General features: G+C 41.8%; 1 protein-coding gene across 7 annotated transcripts in view; it reads left to right on the forward strand.

The window, feature by feature from the left end:
• sobpa (sine oculis binding protein homolog (Drosophila) a) overlaps window positions 1-22,687 on the forward strand; it is an 81,894-nt gene that overhangs the window by 42,640 nt on the left and 16,567 nt on the right. For 4 of the 7 annotated variants that reach the window (XM_028437940.1, XM_028437942.1, XM_028437944.1 and 1 more), the window contains one exon: window positions 1,898-1,921. The exons of the other annotated variants lie outside the window; for them this stretch is intronic. In XM_028437940.1, coding sequence (XP_028293741.1) covers window positions 1,898-1,921 — 24 coding nt within the window. The remainder of the gene's footprint in view (window positions 1-1,897; window positions 1,922-22,687) is intronic. 7 annotated transcript variants of the gene reach the window in all.

The following is a 22,687-nucleotide window of genomic DNA, read 5'->3' on the forward strand; positions in this document are numbered from 1 at the left end:
AAACACAGCTGCTCACTTCAGCACAGACCCAGGTTATAGAGTTCAATCTTTGCCCTGAATCACAACACACAAATTTCTGCATGAACCCAAATCTTGTGAGTTCTCTGAGACGCTGTTGTTCATACAACAGAGAAGTGAAGTCAGGAAAACTCTCCAAATGCCCAATTAAACAAATGGAAACCCTTAGGAATCTACTGATCCAGTAAGGAGTCGTGATGGCTGCAGGTGAGTGTGCAGGGGAATGAAACCACAATCTAAACCATATTTAGCGGTGCCAGTCAGGAGCAGACAGAGCGTTGTTCTTTAGAAGAACCTCAATGACCTCCACACATGTAGGTCATCTGACGATGCTGCTGATAAATGTACCTGGTCGGGTTGGTGTGCTTTGGGCTAGTGGGGGTCTTTTTCTACTTATTATTAGAGGTTGTAAATGAACAGATTAGTGCACTAGTGCCACATCAAATTGAGGTCAGAAGCTGAATTGTTAAGTTCCATTTCTGGTAAACGTCTGTGCCAAGTCGTGCTTAACACGAGCGTCGACCTGTAGATCGCAATCAAAGCCAGCGTTGGGGTCAATTATAAATGTAATCATGTAATTGATAATTAATTACAATTATGACGTAATTAGGAACCTATTGCTCTAGCTCTTTTTCTCTATTATTATTCCTTTTCGGTTTTGCTCCTCACCAAAATGTGCACACGCCTCAGGCCAGCTTAACAAATGGATAATTTGGTGCAATGAAAAAAAATCGCTAAAAGAATGAGCGCATGGGGCGCATTATGGACTTACCATTAGCATTAGCCTAGCAATAGCATTAGCCTAGCAATAGCATTAGCCTAACATTAGCACTAATCTAGCATTAGCCTACCATTAACATGAACCTAGCATTAACCTAGAAATAACATTATTATATCATTAGCCTAACAGTAGCAGTAACCTAGCATTGGCACTAACCTAACATTAGCATTAGCACTAACCATGCATTAGAATTAGCCTGACAATAGCATTAACCTAGCATTAGCAATAACCTAACATTTGCCTTGTATAGGCACTAACCTAGCATTAACCATCGCATTAGCCTAATATTAGCATTAACTTAGCATTTGAATTAGCCTATTATTAGCATTTGCCTAGCAATAGCTTTATACTAGCATTGGCACTAACCTTGCATTAGCCTAGCATTATCATTAACTTAGCAATAGCACTAACCTAGCATTAGCACCAACCTAGCATTAACCAAGCATTAACATTAACCTTGCATTAGCACAAATTTAAGATTACCACTAACCTAGCATTAGCATTAACCTAGTATTAGCTAAGCATTAAGCAAAAAGGTTGAAATGTGTTAACGTATTAGTCGAACATGTTAATGGTTTGTAAAGATTTGAAGGTAAAACCTGGATTAGCTGCTCTAGCTTAACCAGCTGTCCACTCTAAAGATGGGATCAGAGCTGAAAAGTCAATGCAGTTTCACACAATATATAATAACTCAAAACGTTTAAAAGTTGCAAATGATAAAAGTACAAGCATAAATCACAGGAACTTTCTGAACGTTTTGTCAAAATTGGACATACAGTGTAGGAGGAGTTAACCACAGACGGAACAAAAAGGGATAACAGTGATGCCTCCTGCATCCTCACTAATTATGCCTAAATTGTAATTAATTATCGATTACACGATTACAATTATAATTTACCCCAACCCTGGCTTTAGCTTTGATTTGTGTGTAAAAACCTCCATATTCAAAAGCTTCAAAGCGTTTTAAGGTGTTATTTTCCCAAAGCATACTGATGTGATGTGGGACGCACTGGACCAAGAAAGCAAAGACTTGTAATTGTGTTTGACTTCTTCTTCCTAAGTGTAGTTAAACCATGTCTTTTCTGTTTTGTACCAAAGCTGGGATGTTTGAGGAGTTATACTGTGAGTATGACATGTTTTACTCTCCTACTTGTGTGTTCTGTGTGTCCAAACATAAATCACGTTGTAGCCACTGCACTTCAGCAGGAACCTGATAGCGATGCTCTTTTTCTCTTCTAACATCTTTTTTTCCTAGAGCATGAAAATCGAGCTGAGCCTCACGTCTAACCCGTAGTAGATGTTTGTCATTTCCCAACCCAAATATTGTCACTTGTGCACTTTTAACGGTACGTTTTCAGATTAGATTATAACTACATGTAGACAGGATGATGGATGATTGGCCTCCTCCCGGTGATTCTCATAGGAAGCTATATGACAGATGAGAGAGCTGCGAAGCTTCGCTTTAGATCAAAACCTCGCCGTTTGATCCTGAAGCTCCAAAGAAGGTTTTTGAAATCTGCTGCCAGTTTATGACATTTGACACATAACAGTGTTGACAGGGAAGCAGGAGATCATGCAGATTGGGTTGTAGGCTTACATCAAATGAAGAGCTCCCTGTGGGCCTTGTCGAAAAGTTAGACTCGGTCTATAAACTTTGAACAGTACCTTAAATGATTTGCCTTTTTTACATCTCATAATAGAAGATTTTCCATTGTTTGTCACAACTAGGCATGTTGTTAACACTAGCTGGGTTTCCATTACAGATTTTTGCAAAATAAAAGCGATATTTCTAAATGTCGAAAAAGTATAAATGCTCTTTGAACGTGCTTCCATTGAAGGTTGTTTTGGGCACTAGCCCCGTAACTGCACAGGAAGACGGACGCTCAGAACCTCCTCATAACACGCTGCATTCCTTTGTTGTTTCACGTCTAATGTGGCAGTAGTCATTTTTGATGGTGCAACGGATCATCATTGATCCGTGATTCGCACGGATCTCTCTCCACAGTTCAGCACCCACGTGGTACGCGGATTGGTTGACGAAAAAAAAAAAACTTTTTATAATCATCCGCACATCATTAGTAACGTCTCAATGAAGCCTGTTCCGTTTGCGACGTCTGTGTGTGTATAACTTTGTGTGTGTGTGTGTGCGCGCATGTATGTGTATGGGGGGTGGATCGCTTCTAAATTCATGAGCACCAGTCCAACGAACGCGTACTCTGCGATCTACATTTTCTATAGACTTAGAATGGATACACGGGCACAATGCACAAGTCACGTCTGCATGTGTACTTATAGACGTGTTAACACGTTTGTGCACACCTACGCCACATCTGGTTGTCCACCTAACAAACATTACTTTATCAGTCACACGTAGACGCAGGTGTGGCGTGAGTGAAGCTCCAGCGATCGGGTGACCCTCACTATCAATCACTGTCTACGTGACATGTAAACACTTAAAAAAAAATATTAGGTGCTTACGCGTGCAGGCGTATATACGTGTGCAGATGTGTGTGTGTGTGTGTGTGTATAACGGACACCATTTAGTCCGGTTACTGTCTGTGTCGACACCCGTCCATAGTGTGGTAGTGACTGTAGTGTTAGATCATTGCTGTGATTGGACAAGATACAACACTCAACACTCACACACACTTACTGACTTGCATGTGTGTTACGCCTGCACGTTTAAGTGGCTAATAATTTTTTCTGTTTACATGTCACATAGAAGGTGATTGATCATGAAGCGCACCTTATCACTATAGCTTCACTTACTCCACACCTGCCACTACACCTAACTACTGAAATTAGGTAAGTTTAGTGAAAGTTAGGCAGGCAGGTACATGTGCGATGGACTGGTGCACATGAATTTAGAAGCGATCCATCCCCCATAGTGTACATGTGTGTGTGTGCGCGCGACTGAGAGCAAGCGCACCGTGCATGTGTGGTTCTCGCTCCTGGTCGTGTATCTGTGTGTGATAGCGTGAGAGTTGAAGAGAGACACACACACACACACATGGAGGGAGAGAGAGAGGGAAAGGAACAGCTCTGTGTGCGTGCACACGTGTGCATATGTGCGTAATAAGTTTGTGTGAATGTCGTCGTGTTTATGCCTCTGTCCATCCATGTCTTTTAAGGCTCTTATTGAATAAATATCGGCTCTAGTCCAGATGGTCATCTTTGACTATTGTAAGAATTTAAAATTATAAACTTAGATCTGCTTTCTTTTCCTTCTTTCATTCTTTCTTGATGATGTTGGCAGAGGCTAGTTTTTAATTCACTATCTTTAAAAAAAGAAGGTGTCATGCCATAATTTTTATTCTCCATACACTTACCTGTGTAAAGGGTGAAGGTGTCATGCCTTTCATTACACTAATTTGTTTTTATATTGTTCAAAATTTTATTTAAGCATTGGATTGACACCTCAAGTTAAATGTTGTTTGTAACAAAGTTACTTGCTGACTGTTCTTTTTTTTTCTGCTGATCCGAAAAATGATCCGATCCATGACTCAAAACCGTAATACGATCCGAACTGTGAGTTTTTTGATCCGTTGCACCACTAATAATTTTCAAGTATAACGCTTAGAAATGTCTCAGTCTCCTCTTCTGTCTACACGTACCGCGTCATGCTCTTTCAAAGAGAAGTGGTCACGTGACCAGGTACGTCACATCCTGACGTGTATTTGCAGAAAAAGTGTTTCCATGGTGCTTTTGCGACAGATTTCAAAATCGAAACATCGGAAATTCCTCCTCATGAATTTTATTTATTAATATTTAAGTTTTTTTTTTTAAAATTCAGTCATTTCCATTAACAGTTTTTATTGCGCTATTTAGATTTTGCGCATTACTAAGAGTAATGGAAACGTAGCTACTGATTAGCCCTGCATTCTATTTATAGTCAATAAATGGTACTGTGCAAAGTGCAGTCAGCAATGGAAAAGAACAAGGATAAAGCAGATGGTGCTCTCCATTTCCAATACTTTTTTTCCATTAACTTAGACTTAATTTCAGTAACTTGAAAGCACGTCTGCAGCTCCTCACAATGAACATGCCCATAGAAAAGTTCCAACAATGACAGGTTAATATTGGTCTTGGACACATGTATTCTTATAAGTTCTGAAAGCCTTTACAGATAATTAAGTGTGTTAAAAGTGCTCCAATATAATTTCTGCTAGTGCAGGGGTGTCAAACTCCAAAATAAAAGTCATCAGAATCAACGGCCTCAACATGGCGTTTTATTTTGAAGGAACACAAGACGATTTTTAAGGAACCGAAAGTACACATGGCGAAGTAAGTTGAAATGCCGTTCTTTCCTTTTATTTTTTAAAAGTTAAGATATATCATCGTATTGTTTGATTAATAAAAACATAGTTAAATGAAACGTTAATATAGCTTAACCTTTAGAAATAAATGAATGAAATAACAGCATTAAACTTACTCTTGTATCCGAAGCAGCACATATTGATGAGTCATGTGTATTTCCGGTTTCTTCAAAAATACATAATGTCATGTTTTACGGAGTGAGGCCATCGAGACTGATGACTTTTATTTTGAAGCCTAAGGCCGTGCCATTTGACAGCACTTGTTTTGATCAGTGACGCCATTAGATTTGATGGAGGTTTTAATGAGTCATGAGTTCGTTTGGTCTGACAAATAACAGAGGTTTTCCTGATACCTCACACTGAGACCTGAGGATGTCCTAAACATCTCCATTGGCCATCCTGCTGTGTTTGTGTTAAACACATCACCAGTTCATTACCCAGTTAAACATTACTGGCGAGGGGTTTCAGTTTTAGCTACAAATCACAGTTATGAATGTCAGGCGTTTGGTGACATGACTGTGATTATCCTTGGAATGACAGTGACTAAGTTGGCGAGATCGCTTTCTACAGTAATTACAAGGTTGATGAATTCTCTTCATGTGATAATGCATCCTTTGGCAAGACACTGAAACAGTTTTTTTTTAAGATTGTTGACCTGGACTTTCTACCTCTTACTTGGATTTTCAGTGTAACCTTTAGGTCTTGGACACCAACACGGTGTTCGAGGGCACCAGGTAGCCCTCATGGACCATGTGTGTGGCCCTCAGGAGCTCTAGTCACCAATAAGCTCCATCTAAAATCTGATTTACTTTCCAGGATTCAAACTCACAAACATAAATACAGATGAGATATTTAGTTAACCATCTTTAAATGTTTATTTTCAAAGAAACATTGTGACAAATGTTTTAAAGTATTTCAGATCTGTTGTATGGTCAGTGATATGTTACATGTAATATGATATATATAAGATGTGTTTAAACAAAAAAAAAAAAACGCAATTAGAATGTTTAATGAAATATAATCAAAATGAAACAATTGCAAATATTGGGAGAAATAAAGTGTTACATGTTGAAACCTCAACATTTCCTGCCTTTTTATCCTCAAGATGGCGCACCATGGCAGCCTCGCCTCTGTCAGTCTGCCCCAGGGCAGCTGTGGCTACAATAGTAGCTCACCACCACCAAGTCTGGCATGAAAGATTAATGCCTTAATTCTGTAAAGCGCTTTGAGTGTTTATGATAAAGTGCTATATAAAATCAAATGCATTATTATTATTATAAAATCCACGTTAACCAAAAACGCGGACGGAATCACAGAATTGACCATTGAAAACGGTTGAATGCAGAAATGGACGGACTCAGCATGAAACGCCGTCACCTTGAAGCAAGGCACATTTTTTATGGGGAAATGTTTTCAGGGACCGCTTATTAGGTGCACCGCCCTCCTCTTTCCTGTCCTGTCCGCATTAAAAACTGCCTAAACCACCAAAAACATCGTCTAAACTGCCAAAAAACTACACAATTCATCACGGACTCCTAAATACAGAGCCGCCAGTGCCTGTTTAACTTTACTGTGTCTGTGAAGCTACAGAAGATCTGTGGATAAAGTTGTTCTGTTGTTGTGGACTAGATCATCAATACCAGGGATTGTAGAGTCTGAAACGTTGTAGGTTAATGACTGCTAGCCTTCCTTATTATGTTATCCTCTAGTTAAAGTGAAACTGTGAACATTTAGTATTAAAGAAGTGTTTTTCTAACTGGTAGTCCTTCAGACTATGCAGTACCTATGAAGTAGCTCCCAGTTTCAGAAAGGTGGATGACCCCTGCTTTAGGTACACACTCTACAAACCTGAGTACTGATCAGTTTGTGGGCGGGGGACATTTATCCTATTATCATGTGTCTGAGGTACTCCAAGGACAGACACTTTTTAGTACCTTGAGGGCCATGTGTGGTTAAGTGTCTAGTTCAAGGTCACAACCTGGGGTGTCTTATGACCACAGTGTCAGTGAGACACCATTGACCGACAACCTTCAATTGTCCAACATGTATTGATCAGTTCACAGATAGAAAGATAACAGTAGATCTACTGTAGATCAGTGTTTCTCAAATGGGGGTATGTGTACCCCTAGGGGTACGCGATTGCACCACAGGGATATTTGAGAGAGACAGAGAGACACAGAGAGAGAGAAAAATTAACAAATAAAAGCATTAAAAATGTGGGGTTTTAACATGTTTATTTTTTGTTAAAAATGATAATCACACTAAATATTACCAGCAACTCACAAAACGACAACCAAAAAACACAGAATAAAAGGAGAATATACTGAATAATATAAAGAAGAGACAAACAACAACAAAATACACAAAATGACACCAAAAACACACAAAATGACACCAAAAACACACAAAATGACACAAAAACACACAGAATTATGATGGAAATGGTCTTGAGTGACGGGAGATGACCGTAAATTATAAAATCTATAGAAATAAATCTATTCAGGAGGCACTAAATACTGTTGCATTCCACTTATTTACAAAATTAGATTCTTTAAAATGTGTGTTTTCACTCATTCATTCCATAATTATGTTCCATAACTGTTTATTTTTATCGTATTCCGAACAAAATGTTGTAGTTGGACAAAGAAGATTCTTGGATTCAGAAATAAGAGAAAGGGGGACTTGAGCCCAAAAAGTTTGAGAAACACTGCTGTAGAAAACAGTTTTAAACTGTGTGTTTTTTTTTTTTTGTTTGTTTAAAATTCAATGTTCTGGTGCTATTCAAACATCATGATCTCTTCAGAACAGAGATCATGCTTGTGCTCACCTCTACATATGAAGTTTACAGTCTGAAGAATGTTCAAATAACAGCAAATTAACAGACTGTGGTTGTTATAGGAACTTAGGAAGTAATAATCACATCATTCAGAGCAGTGTAAAGAAACTGATGTAGTCACTGTTGATTTCATAATCTATCTACTCTTCAGTCGCTGGTTATTCCGTTTTAAAACCAAATCAAAATAACAAATACACAGTGTGGTTTTTTGTTTTCAAATTAAATATTTTTCTGTTTGTGAAATATTTGGATTTTTACAGGAAACTAGGACAAGAGCTTCATGTTTTAAGCTCACCACACAGAGGAGACCCACAGACGGGGGCGGACTTTAACTCATGGACAAAATTAGAAGCAACGCATAAGTCACATGACTGATAAACTGGTGAATTCAAACGTTATTAATTCATAAATAAATCAAAACCAAAAAATGGATGTTACAAAAAGCATGCACATGATATGTGATTAAATGTACCAGGGCTGGTGTGATGAATCTACTGGTGCTCTTCGTTTCTTGTGATCAACTTTTGTGTGTATGTTGACGGTTGCCGTTAGCGGATTTAAAACATGCAAAATACATATTTTTACTGCTCTCAAAAAGCTGTAGAAGTTCTAACATCCATTTTTCCTCAAACCAGCCTCACAGTCGATGGTCACCAGATCATTTGAATTCTTTTTGGACCGTCCTGTTCACGCTGACAGAATGTGACTTAAACTGATCTCGCTCTCATTTGCCCAAAAATGTTCAAATTACTCACATTTCGCCATTAATAGTTGAATTGTATAACAGATGCTGTTTATCTGTTTTTGTTGTTTCTGTATTTCTGTTTTGGTTTTAAGTCATAAAAACAAAATAACCATACTGTTAATTTGTTATTTTGATTTGGTTTTAAAACGTAATAACATAAGAACGAACAGTAGACTGATTCTTCATGTAAACATTTCTCTTATGGGCTACACAGACATGTTCGATATTCCCTTCATTCGTCAGTAGGACACACACACTCCTCCCCAGCAGCTCACTATCTGTGTTTGGTCTGCCTCTCACTTGTCTCAGCGTCGGTGAAAATGATATCCACATGTTTCATTTCTTTCTCACCCACAAGGTTGGCCACAACACCATAGTCCGCCGTCTTTCTCCTTTCCTCCTGCAGGAAAAAACTGATCACCACTGGAGGGAAAGGATCTTGTGTCTGCCTGTGATTTGGGGGTGGGGGGATGTTGGAGTAGGCTGGTGGAAGACGACTCTGGCATCATGTTGCATGAAAAATCTTGAGCTGCCTCATCCATGAAACCTAATCCCCTCCCAGGGTGATGATGGCTGCTGCTTTCTCGCATCCCTGCATAACACCACATAATGTGGTGCTTGTTTGTGTGTGTGGCCAGAGATGATTGATAGTTTAACTCCAGTTAATCACTTATGCAGTGTTTACAGCGCGCCTTAAGGCCCAGGATTAGTTTGTATGGAAAGTGCTGCTTCCTCTCACTGGCACTACTCATTTAATTTGTTTGTCACCTTGCTCTGACTGCTTACTTTTATTCTGAGTGTGAATGTCTACTATCGATCTCCACACACTGCTGGGTTGTTGTTTTTTTATTATGCACTGTTTCAGTGTGAGGGCATTCACAATGCATCAATGTAAACACGGTTTCTGGAAAGGCCAGATTGAGCTTCTTCAATCAGCCGAACAGTTAACTACCTTTATCTTTATCTTCATTTACAGTACTTTGTGGATAAAAAGACCAGGATTACATTTATCTTTGGTCATCAGAAGTGACTGTCAGTGCCTGATCCTTTCACGGGCCTGATCGTTTTAGAACCTTTCAACGCCACGTCACTTCCTTTACTCGCAATCTACCATACGACATTTGTTGATTATTTTAATAGTACACATGGAAATATGTGACTATTGTTGTGATGTTTTTAATTGTAAATTAAAAAAAAAAAAGGCGGAAAAACCACAGCATGACGATATATACAAAAAACACAATACACAACATTGACGTTCAAAAACCAAACAGAAAAATGAAATAAAAAACAAAATAAATCGGAATTCACACAAAACATAAATTTCTAACTCTTTAAATAGCAGGGTTTCAATCTTTTAAATAGTACACGTACTGCCGTAAAATAGGCCGAATGGATGGAGACGAGGATCAGGCCTGCAAAAGGATTGGGCACTGACAGTGATAAACTACACAGTGTAGGTAAGGCTTATGAAATGCTTGTCCTCACTTTATGGTTAATCATTTTTGTGCATTAAATATAAAGTTCAAAGTTCATTATTCTTGACACTCAAAAATGGGATCACTTTGGGGTAATAGTACCATAAGTGTTTTTTTTCTCTACACTTTTTCTGTTATAGGGAGATTTTGTGGTTCCTATCACAGTTCACATGGGCTCTATTCTGCCATGTGTGTAAGTCCGAAAAGGCGAGCAGAGGCACTGTTTCTGGATGTGTGTTATTCTCCCCCTCCACTTAAAGCTGCAGTATGTAGAATCGTGAGACTTGTATAGAAACTATCACGCTCCCCCCTCCCCTCCCTGTTTTCGAATCCTATCGTACCCTCGTGAACTTGCACAACTATGGAGCTCTTAATTGAGACTAGTGAAAAATGTAGGGACTTTATTTTATGTTATTGGAGATTTTTCTGATGTTTTAGAGACATTAAAGCCTGTATCACTCGCTGCTGTGAGGACAGCCTCCTGATCCCAGCTGCAGACAGACAGATACTCCACATCCAGAATGTAAAGGGTCTATTCTCCCATCTGCACTTGCGCTTTTTTGCGCACCTGCAGTTACGCGCTTCTCTCCCACATGTATTCTTCAGTCCACTGCACGTAAAGAAAGCAAAATCACATAGTCGCGTGAATGAAGGCGGGTTGAAGGAAAGGAGGCGGTGATGTCATTTTTTTGGGCTGTCTAGAAATCACGGAACCTGGAGTTTTCCCAACGCTTGTAAATGTCGTTGAAATCCGTGAAAATGATAAAGTTCACTTTTAATTTGAAACACCTTCATTGATAAACAATGTAACAGGTTGATTTGATCAGATCATTGCAGTGTGACTGAGGATCAGCCGCATTCTTCTGTCCAAGTCACAGGTAAAATCTCTCCTTGATCATCATCATCATCATCATCATCATCATCATCATCATCATCATCATCGTGACTGAGTTAGATGCACTGGAGATATGAGGAAATAACCCGGCCTCAGCGCGTCCTGCTTGTGAAACAGAACTATTGGCTTCAATAATACGCAGTTTTAAATATAAATTGTTTAAAACGACCTGAGCTGAGCCTCATTAAAATATATGTGGAAAGTTTATGGTCCATCATCATCCACATGACAGCTTGTTTCACTCTGTAGTGGATCAAACTGTGACTTTACGTTGGGCATAGTATGAAAATAGTATAAGCTTCTCTTTTTACAAGCGATTTATCCCATCTGTTATCACTCTGTTTCTCTCTGACTTGGTATGTGGGGCAGATTGCGCACGGACTGAAAGTGGCCTGTCGCGTTGTCCACTGGACATATCACGTCATAGGGACCTCTGCGGAGTCTGTTCCGCCATAGCACGTTTGTGCCTTTATTCTGTTGCTTCTCCACGTTGATCTGCCTTTTTCCCTCTTGCTTTACCGCCATTACACTTTCACTTTTAGCCGACTTTAGTCGAGCAGCCAATAGTGAAGCCCAAAACAGCTCGCGGATCACTCTGTTTGTAGAAAGGTCTCTAATTGACTAAAATCCAGCGTCACGCTCCTGGATTTCTAAAATCTAAATATAAAACCAAGAGAAGGAAAAGAGATGCATTGTCCACTCAGAACACTTTGGATTAAAATATGCTCAAATGATGCCCCAAAAAAACGTATATACTGCAGCTTTAAGCCTGTCTTTGCGCACCTTCATCCCAGTTACACAATGTGGGTGGAGCGGCCCTGAAATGTGGCTGTTCCCAGTCAAATCTGGCCTTACACGCATTCTCCTGCTTCGTGTGCTTGAGCTCTTTGCCTTCTACGCTCAGCAAAAACATGCCAAATGATTGACCATCTGCATTTTTATTATGTTCACCATTTGCAAATTTACCAGTTCAAGACGGGACGAAATGTATTACATTTTATTATATTTTATTCATGGTGTTCAGTCCTTTTCATGGGAGGGCGGTGAGATCTAGGCTGCAGCTCATTAGGTAAAACTAAGGAGTTCATACAATCGGGCTTTCCACAATGACAATGTGTCGTTAGTATGAGGGGAAAAAAATTGATTTTAATTGTGGTTCGGACAGAAATGCAGCCGATACACACACTGCAATAATCTTATCTGTTAAACATGTTACATTGTTCATCAACGAATAATGCCTTTCAAATTAAAAGTGTGCTTCATCATTTCCACAGACTTCAATGACATTTATAAGCACGAGGAAAACTCCATCTTCAGCACATCAGACCGTCTTCATTCACAGAGGTCTGCGCATTTGGTCGATTTATGCATGGTGGGCGTGTCAGGGGTCTGGATGGGAGAATTTGCATAGGACAGAGATCGGCAACATCTATCAGAGCGGGGCCACAAAAATGTCATTGTCTGATCCGAGGGCCATATTATCAACATTTTTTTTAGAATAGTGACCTATCTGAGCATTAACACAGGAAAAAACAAAGAGTTTTGTCTTTGTAGTCCTTTTGTGTGAGTTTTCTTGGTGTTTTTTGAGTTTTTAGACATTTTGTGTTTTTTAATTCATTTAGTTTATTTTCTTGTCAATAATGCGCATTTTTGTTGCCTTTTTGTGTGTTTATCGAGTGTGTTTTTGTTATATTTTTGTGTTATTGTTGTCCTTTTGTGTATTTTTCTGTCATTTTGTGCAATTTCGTTGGCGTTTTGTGTGTCTTTGAAGTCCTTTTGTACATGTTTTTGTAGTCATTTGTGTTTGTGTTGGTTTAGTGTGCCTTTGTTATCATTTTGTGTACAATGTTGTGCATTTTACTGTTGTTTTCTGTGTTTCTGGAGTTTTGTGTGCTATGTTAGGCTTCATATAACTTCCAACCTTGTCAATTACAATTTGTTTTGGGGACTGCACAAAATTTGACCGAGGGGCACATGTGGCCCCCAGGCCACCAGTTGCCTATGTCTGGAAGAGGAGATATGTGCGTAACTGCATGCGCGTAAAAAAATGCTTAAGTGCAAATGGGAGAACATGGCCCATAGTGCATTGTGGGCTACACCCAGTGACTTTAAGTCAACCACACATATTTGATTTTGACCTGTGAGAGGAAATTGGAATAAATTGAGGTAACCTATGCATACTTAATGAAAATATGTAAAAACATCAAGTAATCAAAGCCAGCTTGACATTGGCTGAAAAGAAGGATGTGAGTTGGTGGGTAATTATATAAAGAAAAATTGGTATTATAATTGTATACAATTTTCCATGTGGGAGACATTTTTACCTCACTATATATAATATGGAATAATATATTATAGTTTAAATAATAAGAAAAACACCTTTGAATACTTAAGTATTCAAACCTTTGGAATATATTTTTGCAATACAAATGTATATTATGATAAATGTGGATTAACCTATACTTGGGCCAGAATTGTAATAAATCTAGGGGTAAACCTAATGGGGAAATGCTATGTTTAAAAAATGTGTGCTGTCTGTGTAAATCTGCAGTTTTAAAAAATATTTTTGAACATTTTTTAAAGTATTACTTCCACACAGTGTTCAAAAAGCGAAGAAGGTAAACAGGAGCTTGTGTTATCTGGGTGGTTTCTGTCAGGTTTTCTTGTTCTCACCAAGAAATTCCCCTCAGACCTCCATCAGTGTCTTTCCCCTGGAACTCCCCCCAGGCAGGATGGGGCAGAGTGCTGCTTCATGTCAGCCCACAATGTCACATCATCTGCACACACACACACACACACACACACACATATGCTCACAGCTGCCAAAAAAACACGCATGCAAAAGACGTGCTTGACAAAGTGTGTGAAAGTGTGTAGCTCAGACACACTGGTGGTAAGGAAAGCCTCTGGGCCTGTCTGACAGCTCCAGGGCACAAAGAGAAGATGATTATCTCGTAGCTCGCAGCCAACCTGCTAAATAAAGTCTAAAGTTATTTTCACCAACTCAGCGTCAAGCTAAGCTACCTGGATGAACTTTCTACTTAAAGATATAACATGAGTGAAAGGCACAAAACTCAGAAACAGATGCATAATAATTTCTTTAGTGCACTGATTTTACTGTTGGGAAGTAAATGTCAACGTGTTGACAGCATTTTAGTCAGTTATTACATAAAAAAAAAAAAAACCCGTCATGCATCACGTTTTAAATGCAAGTGCGATAAATATGCGTAATATAAAGCAGCCACAACTGGAGCATTATTAAAACAATACTATCAGGGAAATGCATGATCTGTGGCATATTTAAACACTATCTGCTACATTTATATTTGACCAATCCCAATGATCGGGTGTTGATAAATGCGGCGGCTGAATTCAATCAACATTAGCATGTTACGCCCTCCTGTTTCGGAGGCCCTGAAGTCAAACAAGAAAAGAAGCTTTTCCAAGATGAAAATCAGCATCGTCACATCTGAGGTGGAGCAAAACAAAGATGTGCTTTTTAACAGTGTGAAAACTAGACTTAAAGGAGCTAATTTTACCAATTTGTGGATTAGCTTCGACTACTAAGCAGGTGACGTCTGCCCCCCTGTATGCGCTGTAATGTTGCGTTCACACATATTCGAACATTCGCTCGAGTTGAAAATATTGAACTCCTACAATTGTTTCAAATGATGAAAGCCAATCAGAGTCTTTGTTGATGATGACGTCAGGCCATCAACATGGTTCCCAGTTTGTTCACCCATTCAACCATGGAGTAGAAGCTGTGTGTGACCACCTGGCGCTGTATGACATGGCCTTTATAACTGGGACCGGACTAGGAAGGATTAGGTGTGGAGGAGAATCAGCGAGGAGGTGGTAGTAACAGGTAATAGGTCTCTCTGTAGTTTTCATCTTTGAAAGTCGGCACTGAGCTAGAATAGCATTAGCCTTTAATCACACCGGCTTTTTTCACTAGTGGTTTATGTTTATGAGAAGAAAAAAAGGAGCTCAGCTCCTTGCTTCAGCAGGCTGGTGTCGCTGGTGGGCGGTGCTTCGCTTCAAAAGTGCATATGAGGCGAATGGGGACATTTTTTGATCCTGCGGCAGACGCATCCGGTGCCCCAGAAGACGCATTCAGTGTGAACGCAGAATAAGCAAATCCTGAAAAACACAGATATGACGTTTATATTGGCCTTTATATTTATTATCACATCAAAATAAATTAACGATCCAAACGCTTTAAAAAAGCCTTAAAAATGACTACATTTTGTCTCTTGTCATGTTTATTATGCCTTCAGCCAATTTCACATATAATTCATCACATTACCGATTACTGTCAGCCATTTGTGAAAAAGTTAAAGAACCGTAACTACCTAAAGGCTAACTTTCTTCTCGCATACCTCCTTTGTTTTCAAACCCTGTCTGAATCTTTATTGAGGTTTAATTATACAGGAGGGTCTTCCATCCATCCATCCATCCATCTTCTCCCGCTTAGCCGTTTCCGGTTCGCGGGGGCAGCATCCTCAGCAGGGAGGCCCAGACCTCCCTCTCCCCGGCCACTTCCTCCAGCTCTTCCGGGGGGGCCCCGAGACGTTCCCAGGCCAGCCGAGAGACATAGTCTCTCCAGCGTGTCCTGGGTCTTCCCCGGGGCCTCCTTCCGGAGGGACGTGCCCTGAACGCCTCACTAGGGAGGCGTTCAGGGGGCATCCTAATTAGGTGCCCGAGCCACCTCATCTGGCTCTTCTCGATGCGGAGGAGCAGCGACTCTACTTTGAGCCCCTCCCGAATGACTGAGCTTCTCACCCTATCTCTAAGGGAGAGCCCAGCCACCCTACGGAGGAAACTCATTTCGGCCGCTTGTACCCGTGATCTTGTTCTTTCGGTCATGACCCAAAGTTCATGACCATAGGTGAGGGTTGGAATGTAGACCGACCTGTAAATAGAGAGCTTCGCTTTTTGGCTCAGCTCCCTCTTTACAATGACGGACTGGTGCAGACTCCGTATCACTGCAGACGCCGCACCAATCCGCCTGTCGATCTCTCGCTCCATCCTTCCCTCACTCGTGAACAAGACCCCGAGGTACTTAAACTCCTCCACCTGGGGCAGAACCTCATCTCCAACTCGGAGAAGGCACTCCACCTTTTTCCGGTCGAGAACCATGGACTCGGATTTGGAGGTGCTGATTCTCATTCCGGCCGCTTCACACTCGGCTGCGAACCGATCCAGTGAGAGTTGAAGGTCACGGTATGTTGGAGCCAACAGGACTACATCATCTGCAAAAAGCAGTGATGCAATACTGAGGCCCCCGAACCGGACCCCCTCAACGCCCTGACTGCGCCTAGAAATTCTGTCCATAAAAGTTATGAACAGAATCGGTGACAAAGGGCAGCCCTGGCGGAGTCCAACCCTCACCGGAAACGATTTCGACTTACTGCCGGCAATGCGGACCAGACTCTGACTCCGGTCATACAGGGAACGAACAGCTCCTATCAGGAGGTTCGATACCCCATACTCCCGGAGGACCCCCCACAGGAATCCCCGAGGGACACGGTCAAATGCCTTTTCCAGGTCCACAAAACACATGTGGACTGGTTGGGCGAATTCCCATGACCCCTCAAGGACCCTGCTGAGGGTGTAGAGCTGGTCCACAGTTCCACGGCCAGGACGAAAACCACATTGCTCCTCCTGAATCCGAGGTTCAACTATCCGGCAGACCCTCCTCTCCAGTACCCCTGAATAGACCTTACCGGGGAGGCTGAGAAGTGTGATCCCTCTATAATTGGAACACACCCTCCGGTCCCCCTTCTTAAAAAGGGGGACCACCACCCCTGTCTGCCAATCCAGAGGCACTGCCCCTGATGTCCACGCGATGTTGCAGAGTCGTGTCAGCCATGACAGCCCCACAACATCCAGGGCCTTGAGGAACTCCGGGCGGATCTCATCCACCCCCGGAGCCCTGCCACCGAGGAGCTTTTTAACCACCTCGGCAACCTCAGCCCCAGAGATAGGAGAGCCCACTCTCGGGTCCCTGGGCCCTGCTTCCTGATTGGAAGGCGTGTCGGTGGGATTGAGGAGGTCTTCGAAGTATTCCCCCCACCGATCCACAACGTCTCGAGTCGAAGTCAGCAGCGCACCATCCGCACCATACATAGTGTTGACGGTGCACTGCTTCCCCCTCCTGAGACGCCGGATAGTGGTCCAGAATCTCTTCGAAGCCGTCCTGAAGTCGTTCTCCATGGCCTCACCAAACTCCTCCCATGTCCGGGCTTTTGCCTCGGCGACCGCCGTGGCTGTACTTCGCTTGGCCCGTCGGTACCTGTCTGCTGCCTCCGGAGTCCCACAGGCCAAAAAGGCCCGGTAGGACTCCTTCTTCAGCTTGACGGCATCCCTCACCCCCGGTGTCCACCAACGGCTTCGGGTATTGCTGCCACGACAGGCACCGACTACCTTGTGACCACAGCACCGATCAGCCGCCTCAGCAACAGAGGCACGGAACATGGCCCACTCGGACTCAATGTCCCCCGCCTCCTCCGAGACATGGTTGAAGTTTTCCCGGAGGTGGGAGTTGAAGCTCCTTCTGACGGGAGACTGCCAGGCGTTCCCAGCAGACCCTCACTATACGTTTGGGTCTGCCAGGTCTAACCGGCATCCTCCCCCGCCATCGGAGCCAACTCACCACCAGGTGGTGATCAGTTGACAGCTCCGCCCCTCTCTTTACCCGAGTGTCCAAGACATGCGGCCGCAAGTCCGATGACACGACTACGAAGTCGATCATCGAACTGCGGCCTAGGGTGTCCTGGTGCCAAGTGCACATATGGACACCCTTATGCTTGAACATGGTGTTTGTTATGGACAATCTGTGACGAGCACAGAAGTCCAACAACAAAACACCGCTCGGGTTCCGATCAGGGGGGCCGTTCCTCCCAATCACGCCCCTCCAGGTCTCACTGTCGCTGCCAACGTGAGCGTTGAAGTCCCCCAGCAGAACGAGGGAATCCCCAGAAGGAGCACTCTCCAGTACTCCCTCTAAGGAATCCAAGAAGGGTGGATACTCCGAGCTGCTGTTTGGCCCATAGGCACAAACAACAGTCAGGATCCGTCCCCCCACCCGAAGGCGGAGGGAGGCTACCCTCTCGTCTACCGGGGTAAACTCCAACGTACAGGCACTAAGTCGGGGGGCAAGAAGTATAGCCACCCCGGCCCGGCGCCTCTCACCATTGGCGACTCCAGAGTAGAAGAGAGTCCAACCCCTATCGAGAAGGCTGGTTCCAGAGCCCTTGTTATGTGTCGAGGTGAGACCGACTATATCTAGTCCGAACTTCTCCACCTCGCACACAAGCTCAGGCTCCTTCCTCGCCAGAGAGGTGACATTCCATGTCCCTAACGCTAGTTTCTGTAGCCGGGGATCAGATCGCCAAGGCCCCCGCCCTGGACGACTGCCCGATCCACACTGCACCGGCCTTATATGATCCCTCCTGCGGGTGGTGGGCCTACGGGAGGGCGGGCCCACGTCGTCCTTTCGGGCTCTGCCCGGCCGGGGCCCGTGGGCAAAGCCCCGGCCACCAGGCGCTCGCACTCGAGCCCCAACCCCGGGCCTGGCTCCAAGGTGGGGCCCCGGTAGCGCCAATCCGGGCGACGTGAACTGCCTTTGTTTTTTATTATACATATATGGCTATTGAATATAGCCAGGAGGGTCTTCCTGTTTACATTTTTCAATTAAATCCGCTGGTATTTGGTCCCTTTGAATCCCTCTTGGACGTTATTAGTTATCCTTCTCTTCGCCTCGTGTGTGACATTTTTGTCAAAAAAGCAGCATCTTTAATGATTCCGTCCCATGTCAGTAAAATTACCAATATGACACCATGTTGGCTGTAAAGAGAAACCCCTGAGCTTTAAGAAACTGGTGACATTTCTCTGATAGAGCAAATATTAGTGGACTTGCCGTCTTCTAAGTTTCCATGAATTTGTAAAATTTGTATGGACTCTCCAGGCAAAATGTTTGGGTAAAACTGGGCGTATAGTCACCCTGCGTACAATCCCATGTGTGTGTGTGTTCGTTCGCATGTGCTTGTTAGCGCGTGTTCTCGTTTGCGAAAAGGCATGAGAGAGCGCGAGTAAGTGACGGACATTAAGAGTGAGTGTTTGTTTTTTGTTTTTTACATTTAGTTACATTTTTCATTATGATGTTAAAAGTTTACATATAACAATGTTATTGTGTAGATTTGGTTACATCGAGTTGTCACAATGATACGAGCATATGATAGAACAATGTATAATGATGTAATGGAAATGATGAAAATGGAAATTAAACAATGGTGCATAAAGCGTATATATATATATATATATACTATAAATCACAATATGTTTTGAAGTCATTTTTCAATCCAACACAGATATAAAGGATTGGCAGTAGTGAGGAGGGCTGCTTGTGTCTTTCCTATGTTTTGGCACATGATGGACATACACACACACATACACATACAGTACATACATACACACACACACATACACATACATACACACACACATACACATACTGTACATACACACACACATACACATACACACACACACACATACATACACACACACACACACATCCACACTGCCCAGATGGAAGGCAGTGAGGTGGCAGCTGGTTTGTTGTCTCTAATCAGAACAGCTTGGTTGGACCATGCATTGCCCTGTGGATCCCGTAAAACACTTAATGGTGAGAGGGCGTCTCTCTGTCGTTTTGTCTGTGTAGGCTTACCTTTATCCTAGTCTATCTGTGTGCGTGTGCGCGTGTGTGACTCCCTAAGGCGTGCCTCATATTTCCTTCCTGATGCCAGCACCTCATTAGTACAGTATGCAAATGAGTTGGCACAGGGCCAAAGGGTCAAAGCACAAACTGGAGACAGAATAACAGCAAAGAGTCAAACCTGTGTGTTGACGTGCATGTTCTCAAATACTGTACCTTTGGGTTACACCTGTCTTTGTGCAACAAAGGTACACAAGTTGTTTTGAGGGTCATTCTTATGGTGACCATCTTCTGGCTGTCCCGCCCCCCCCATCCTATCCCATCCTATTTTGCTTTAATTGTGAAATCATCAATAAACATTTTTAGACCAATGGATTCACCTGCCAGAGGCATGAATAAAAGAGAAGACACAGAGGTGGAGATAACTGGCTCTGTGCCAGCCACATATTATGAACAGATCCTATCACACAGCATGGACACACAATCAAGGCTCTGAGTTTACATTTTGGGCTGGGTGATATGTACCAAAACTCATTACAATATATGATATAAATCTTGATCATTTTATTTATCATGAAGTCTGACCAGAAAGACAATTCAGGGCTAAATTTGCTGATGCAAAATGCCACACGGGCACATTTATTAACAAACAGCTGCACAATATGTGCAACTTTTGCCTTTTTCTCCTATAAGGGACAGCACGTGTGAGTGAGTTCTGTAGTGTGGCTTGTTTAGGGGTAAGTCTGGGTTAGAACGCACTCAGAAATCTATTTAACTGTGCTTTTTGTGCTGCTCTGAGAAGTAGCGATACAGCAACTCCTAAAACAAGTATTTTAAAACAAAACAAACAATAATTTAAAAAAAAAATATATATATATATATATATATATACAAATATAGGCAATAGTGTTGTGGTGGTCGAGACCAAATTTTATTGGTCTCGGACTCTGAAACATTTTGACTCGGTCTTGTCTCGGACTCGGGATTTTCTCTCAAGACCGTTCGTGACCAGCACTAATTCCTGCCTTTTTAAAACTTTTTTATAATGTGATAATAACACGGAGAAGAACGGGATAAAACAATCGTTTATTCATTCTTTAATTCACCCCGTATAATGACTGCAACCTTCCTTAATGTGACTGAGTGACGTGTGTGTGTGTGTGTGTGTGTGTGTGTGTGTGTGTGTGTGTCAGTTTGGACCGCGGAGCAGAAGGAGATATGATCTAATCACCGGTAAAAATCCCAGTAAAACTCCAGAAAACAATCACCAGTAATAAATATTATCTCCCTGGTAAAGACAGTAGCTCTAATAACTGTTAAAATGATAAACTGATGATATTACAGCCTGTGAATGCAGTACAGGGGACGCACTTACTCCGCCTCTGGGTCCTAGTGCCAGCCGGCTGGTGATGCATGTTCCGTTTACCGAGGTCCTATTTAATAAGTCCGTGTGTGTTTAATAAGTCCGTGTGTGTCAGCATGTTTATGCCTCTGTCCATCCACTCTTTTCATTATATCCATGTCTTTTAAGGTTTTCATTACATAGTGTCGGCTGTCGTCTGGGCCGCCGCCATCTTGGATTATGTCGTCACAAGCGCGTCATCGCCGCAAATTGCCCAGGCCCAGAATAACTCAAATAACTGTAAAGAGGTCTTATATTAGTCTATTTTCTTTTTAAAGTGGTGTTTTTTGTGGCTTTAGACTCCAATTACATGTATGTATATAATATGTTCCCCACAATATAAACAGGTTCACAATATAACTATTTTTTATAGTTTCTGTTTCCACTGTATCCAGAATAATAATAATAATTCTCAACAAGAACTATTGATTGATTTATCACATGACTGTTCCAGGGTTTGTTTTATTTAGTTTCACATCTACCTGTAGCTCTATGTTTTTTAGACTGATGACAACTTGTTTGTAGTTTTATTTCAGAAAGTTTCACTTTAACAGTTACAGCTGGAAACCTTTGTTAATTGAATATCCTAGTTACATTACAGTAACCAAATTAAACTATATCAACTAAGTGAAATCTTGTAAAATCTGTGACCTGTTGACCTGCACAACTGAAAGAATCAGGATCAAGAATCATTATTTTTTGGTAGAAATACTTTTAAACACTTGCTGTACATTCAGCTGACATAAAAGATCTTGTTTTTAAATATGTAGAATAATTGTGAATTTATCAGTAGCAGTAGTAGTTTTAATATTTTAGTTAATTTGCAGGCACCTTCTTTTTCGGTCAAATGTATTTAAAATAAACTAAAATTAAAGAGAGAATGTTATTTAACTGTCGAACCTTGTCATAATTTTATTTATTTATATATTTTTTTAAATTGAAAAAAAAATGTTTATGGTCTTGGTCTTGACTCGGTCTCGACTCTCGAAAGTCTTGATCTTGTCTTGTTCTCGGTGCATTCTGATCTCGGGCAAGTTTTGGTCTCGGATAGTGGGGTCTTGAACATAACACTAATAGGCAATATTGTATTTTTCCATATCACAAAAATAGAAAACTCAGTATAGTGTAGACTCCAACAGATTTGTCCTTTAACACTTTTTTGTGGCGTTTGTAATTGGTGAATTTTTCATGCCGACTTACGTGGTTCCTTCCCCTGTGGTAGACGCTAAAATCTCAGTTACTAATCTTACAGAATGTGTAACTGTGTCCCGTCCTGCTGCTCTTTAAGAAGGTAAACTCTCTGTTCCATTTTTAAAAATATTTACATAACTTTTTAGTTTTTTTGCTAGAACGTCTTCTTCCATCCATCCATCTCTCTTCTTTGTTGTTTCTGGGTTTGTTCTTGCTGACAGCACTAATCTAATCTAATCTAATCGCGTGAGAACTGCCACCCAGGCCACTGCAGGTGGTAGTTCTCTTTAGGCTAGTGACAGCGTT

Source organism: Gouania willdenowi, chromosome 22 (assembly GCF_900634775.1).
Source record: "Gouania willdenowi chromosome 22, fGouWil2.1, whole genome shotgun sequence".
Taxonomy (NCBI): domain Eukaryota; kingdom Metazoa; phylum Chordata; class Actinopteri; order Blenniiformes; family Gobiesocidae; genus Gouania; species Gouania willdenowi.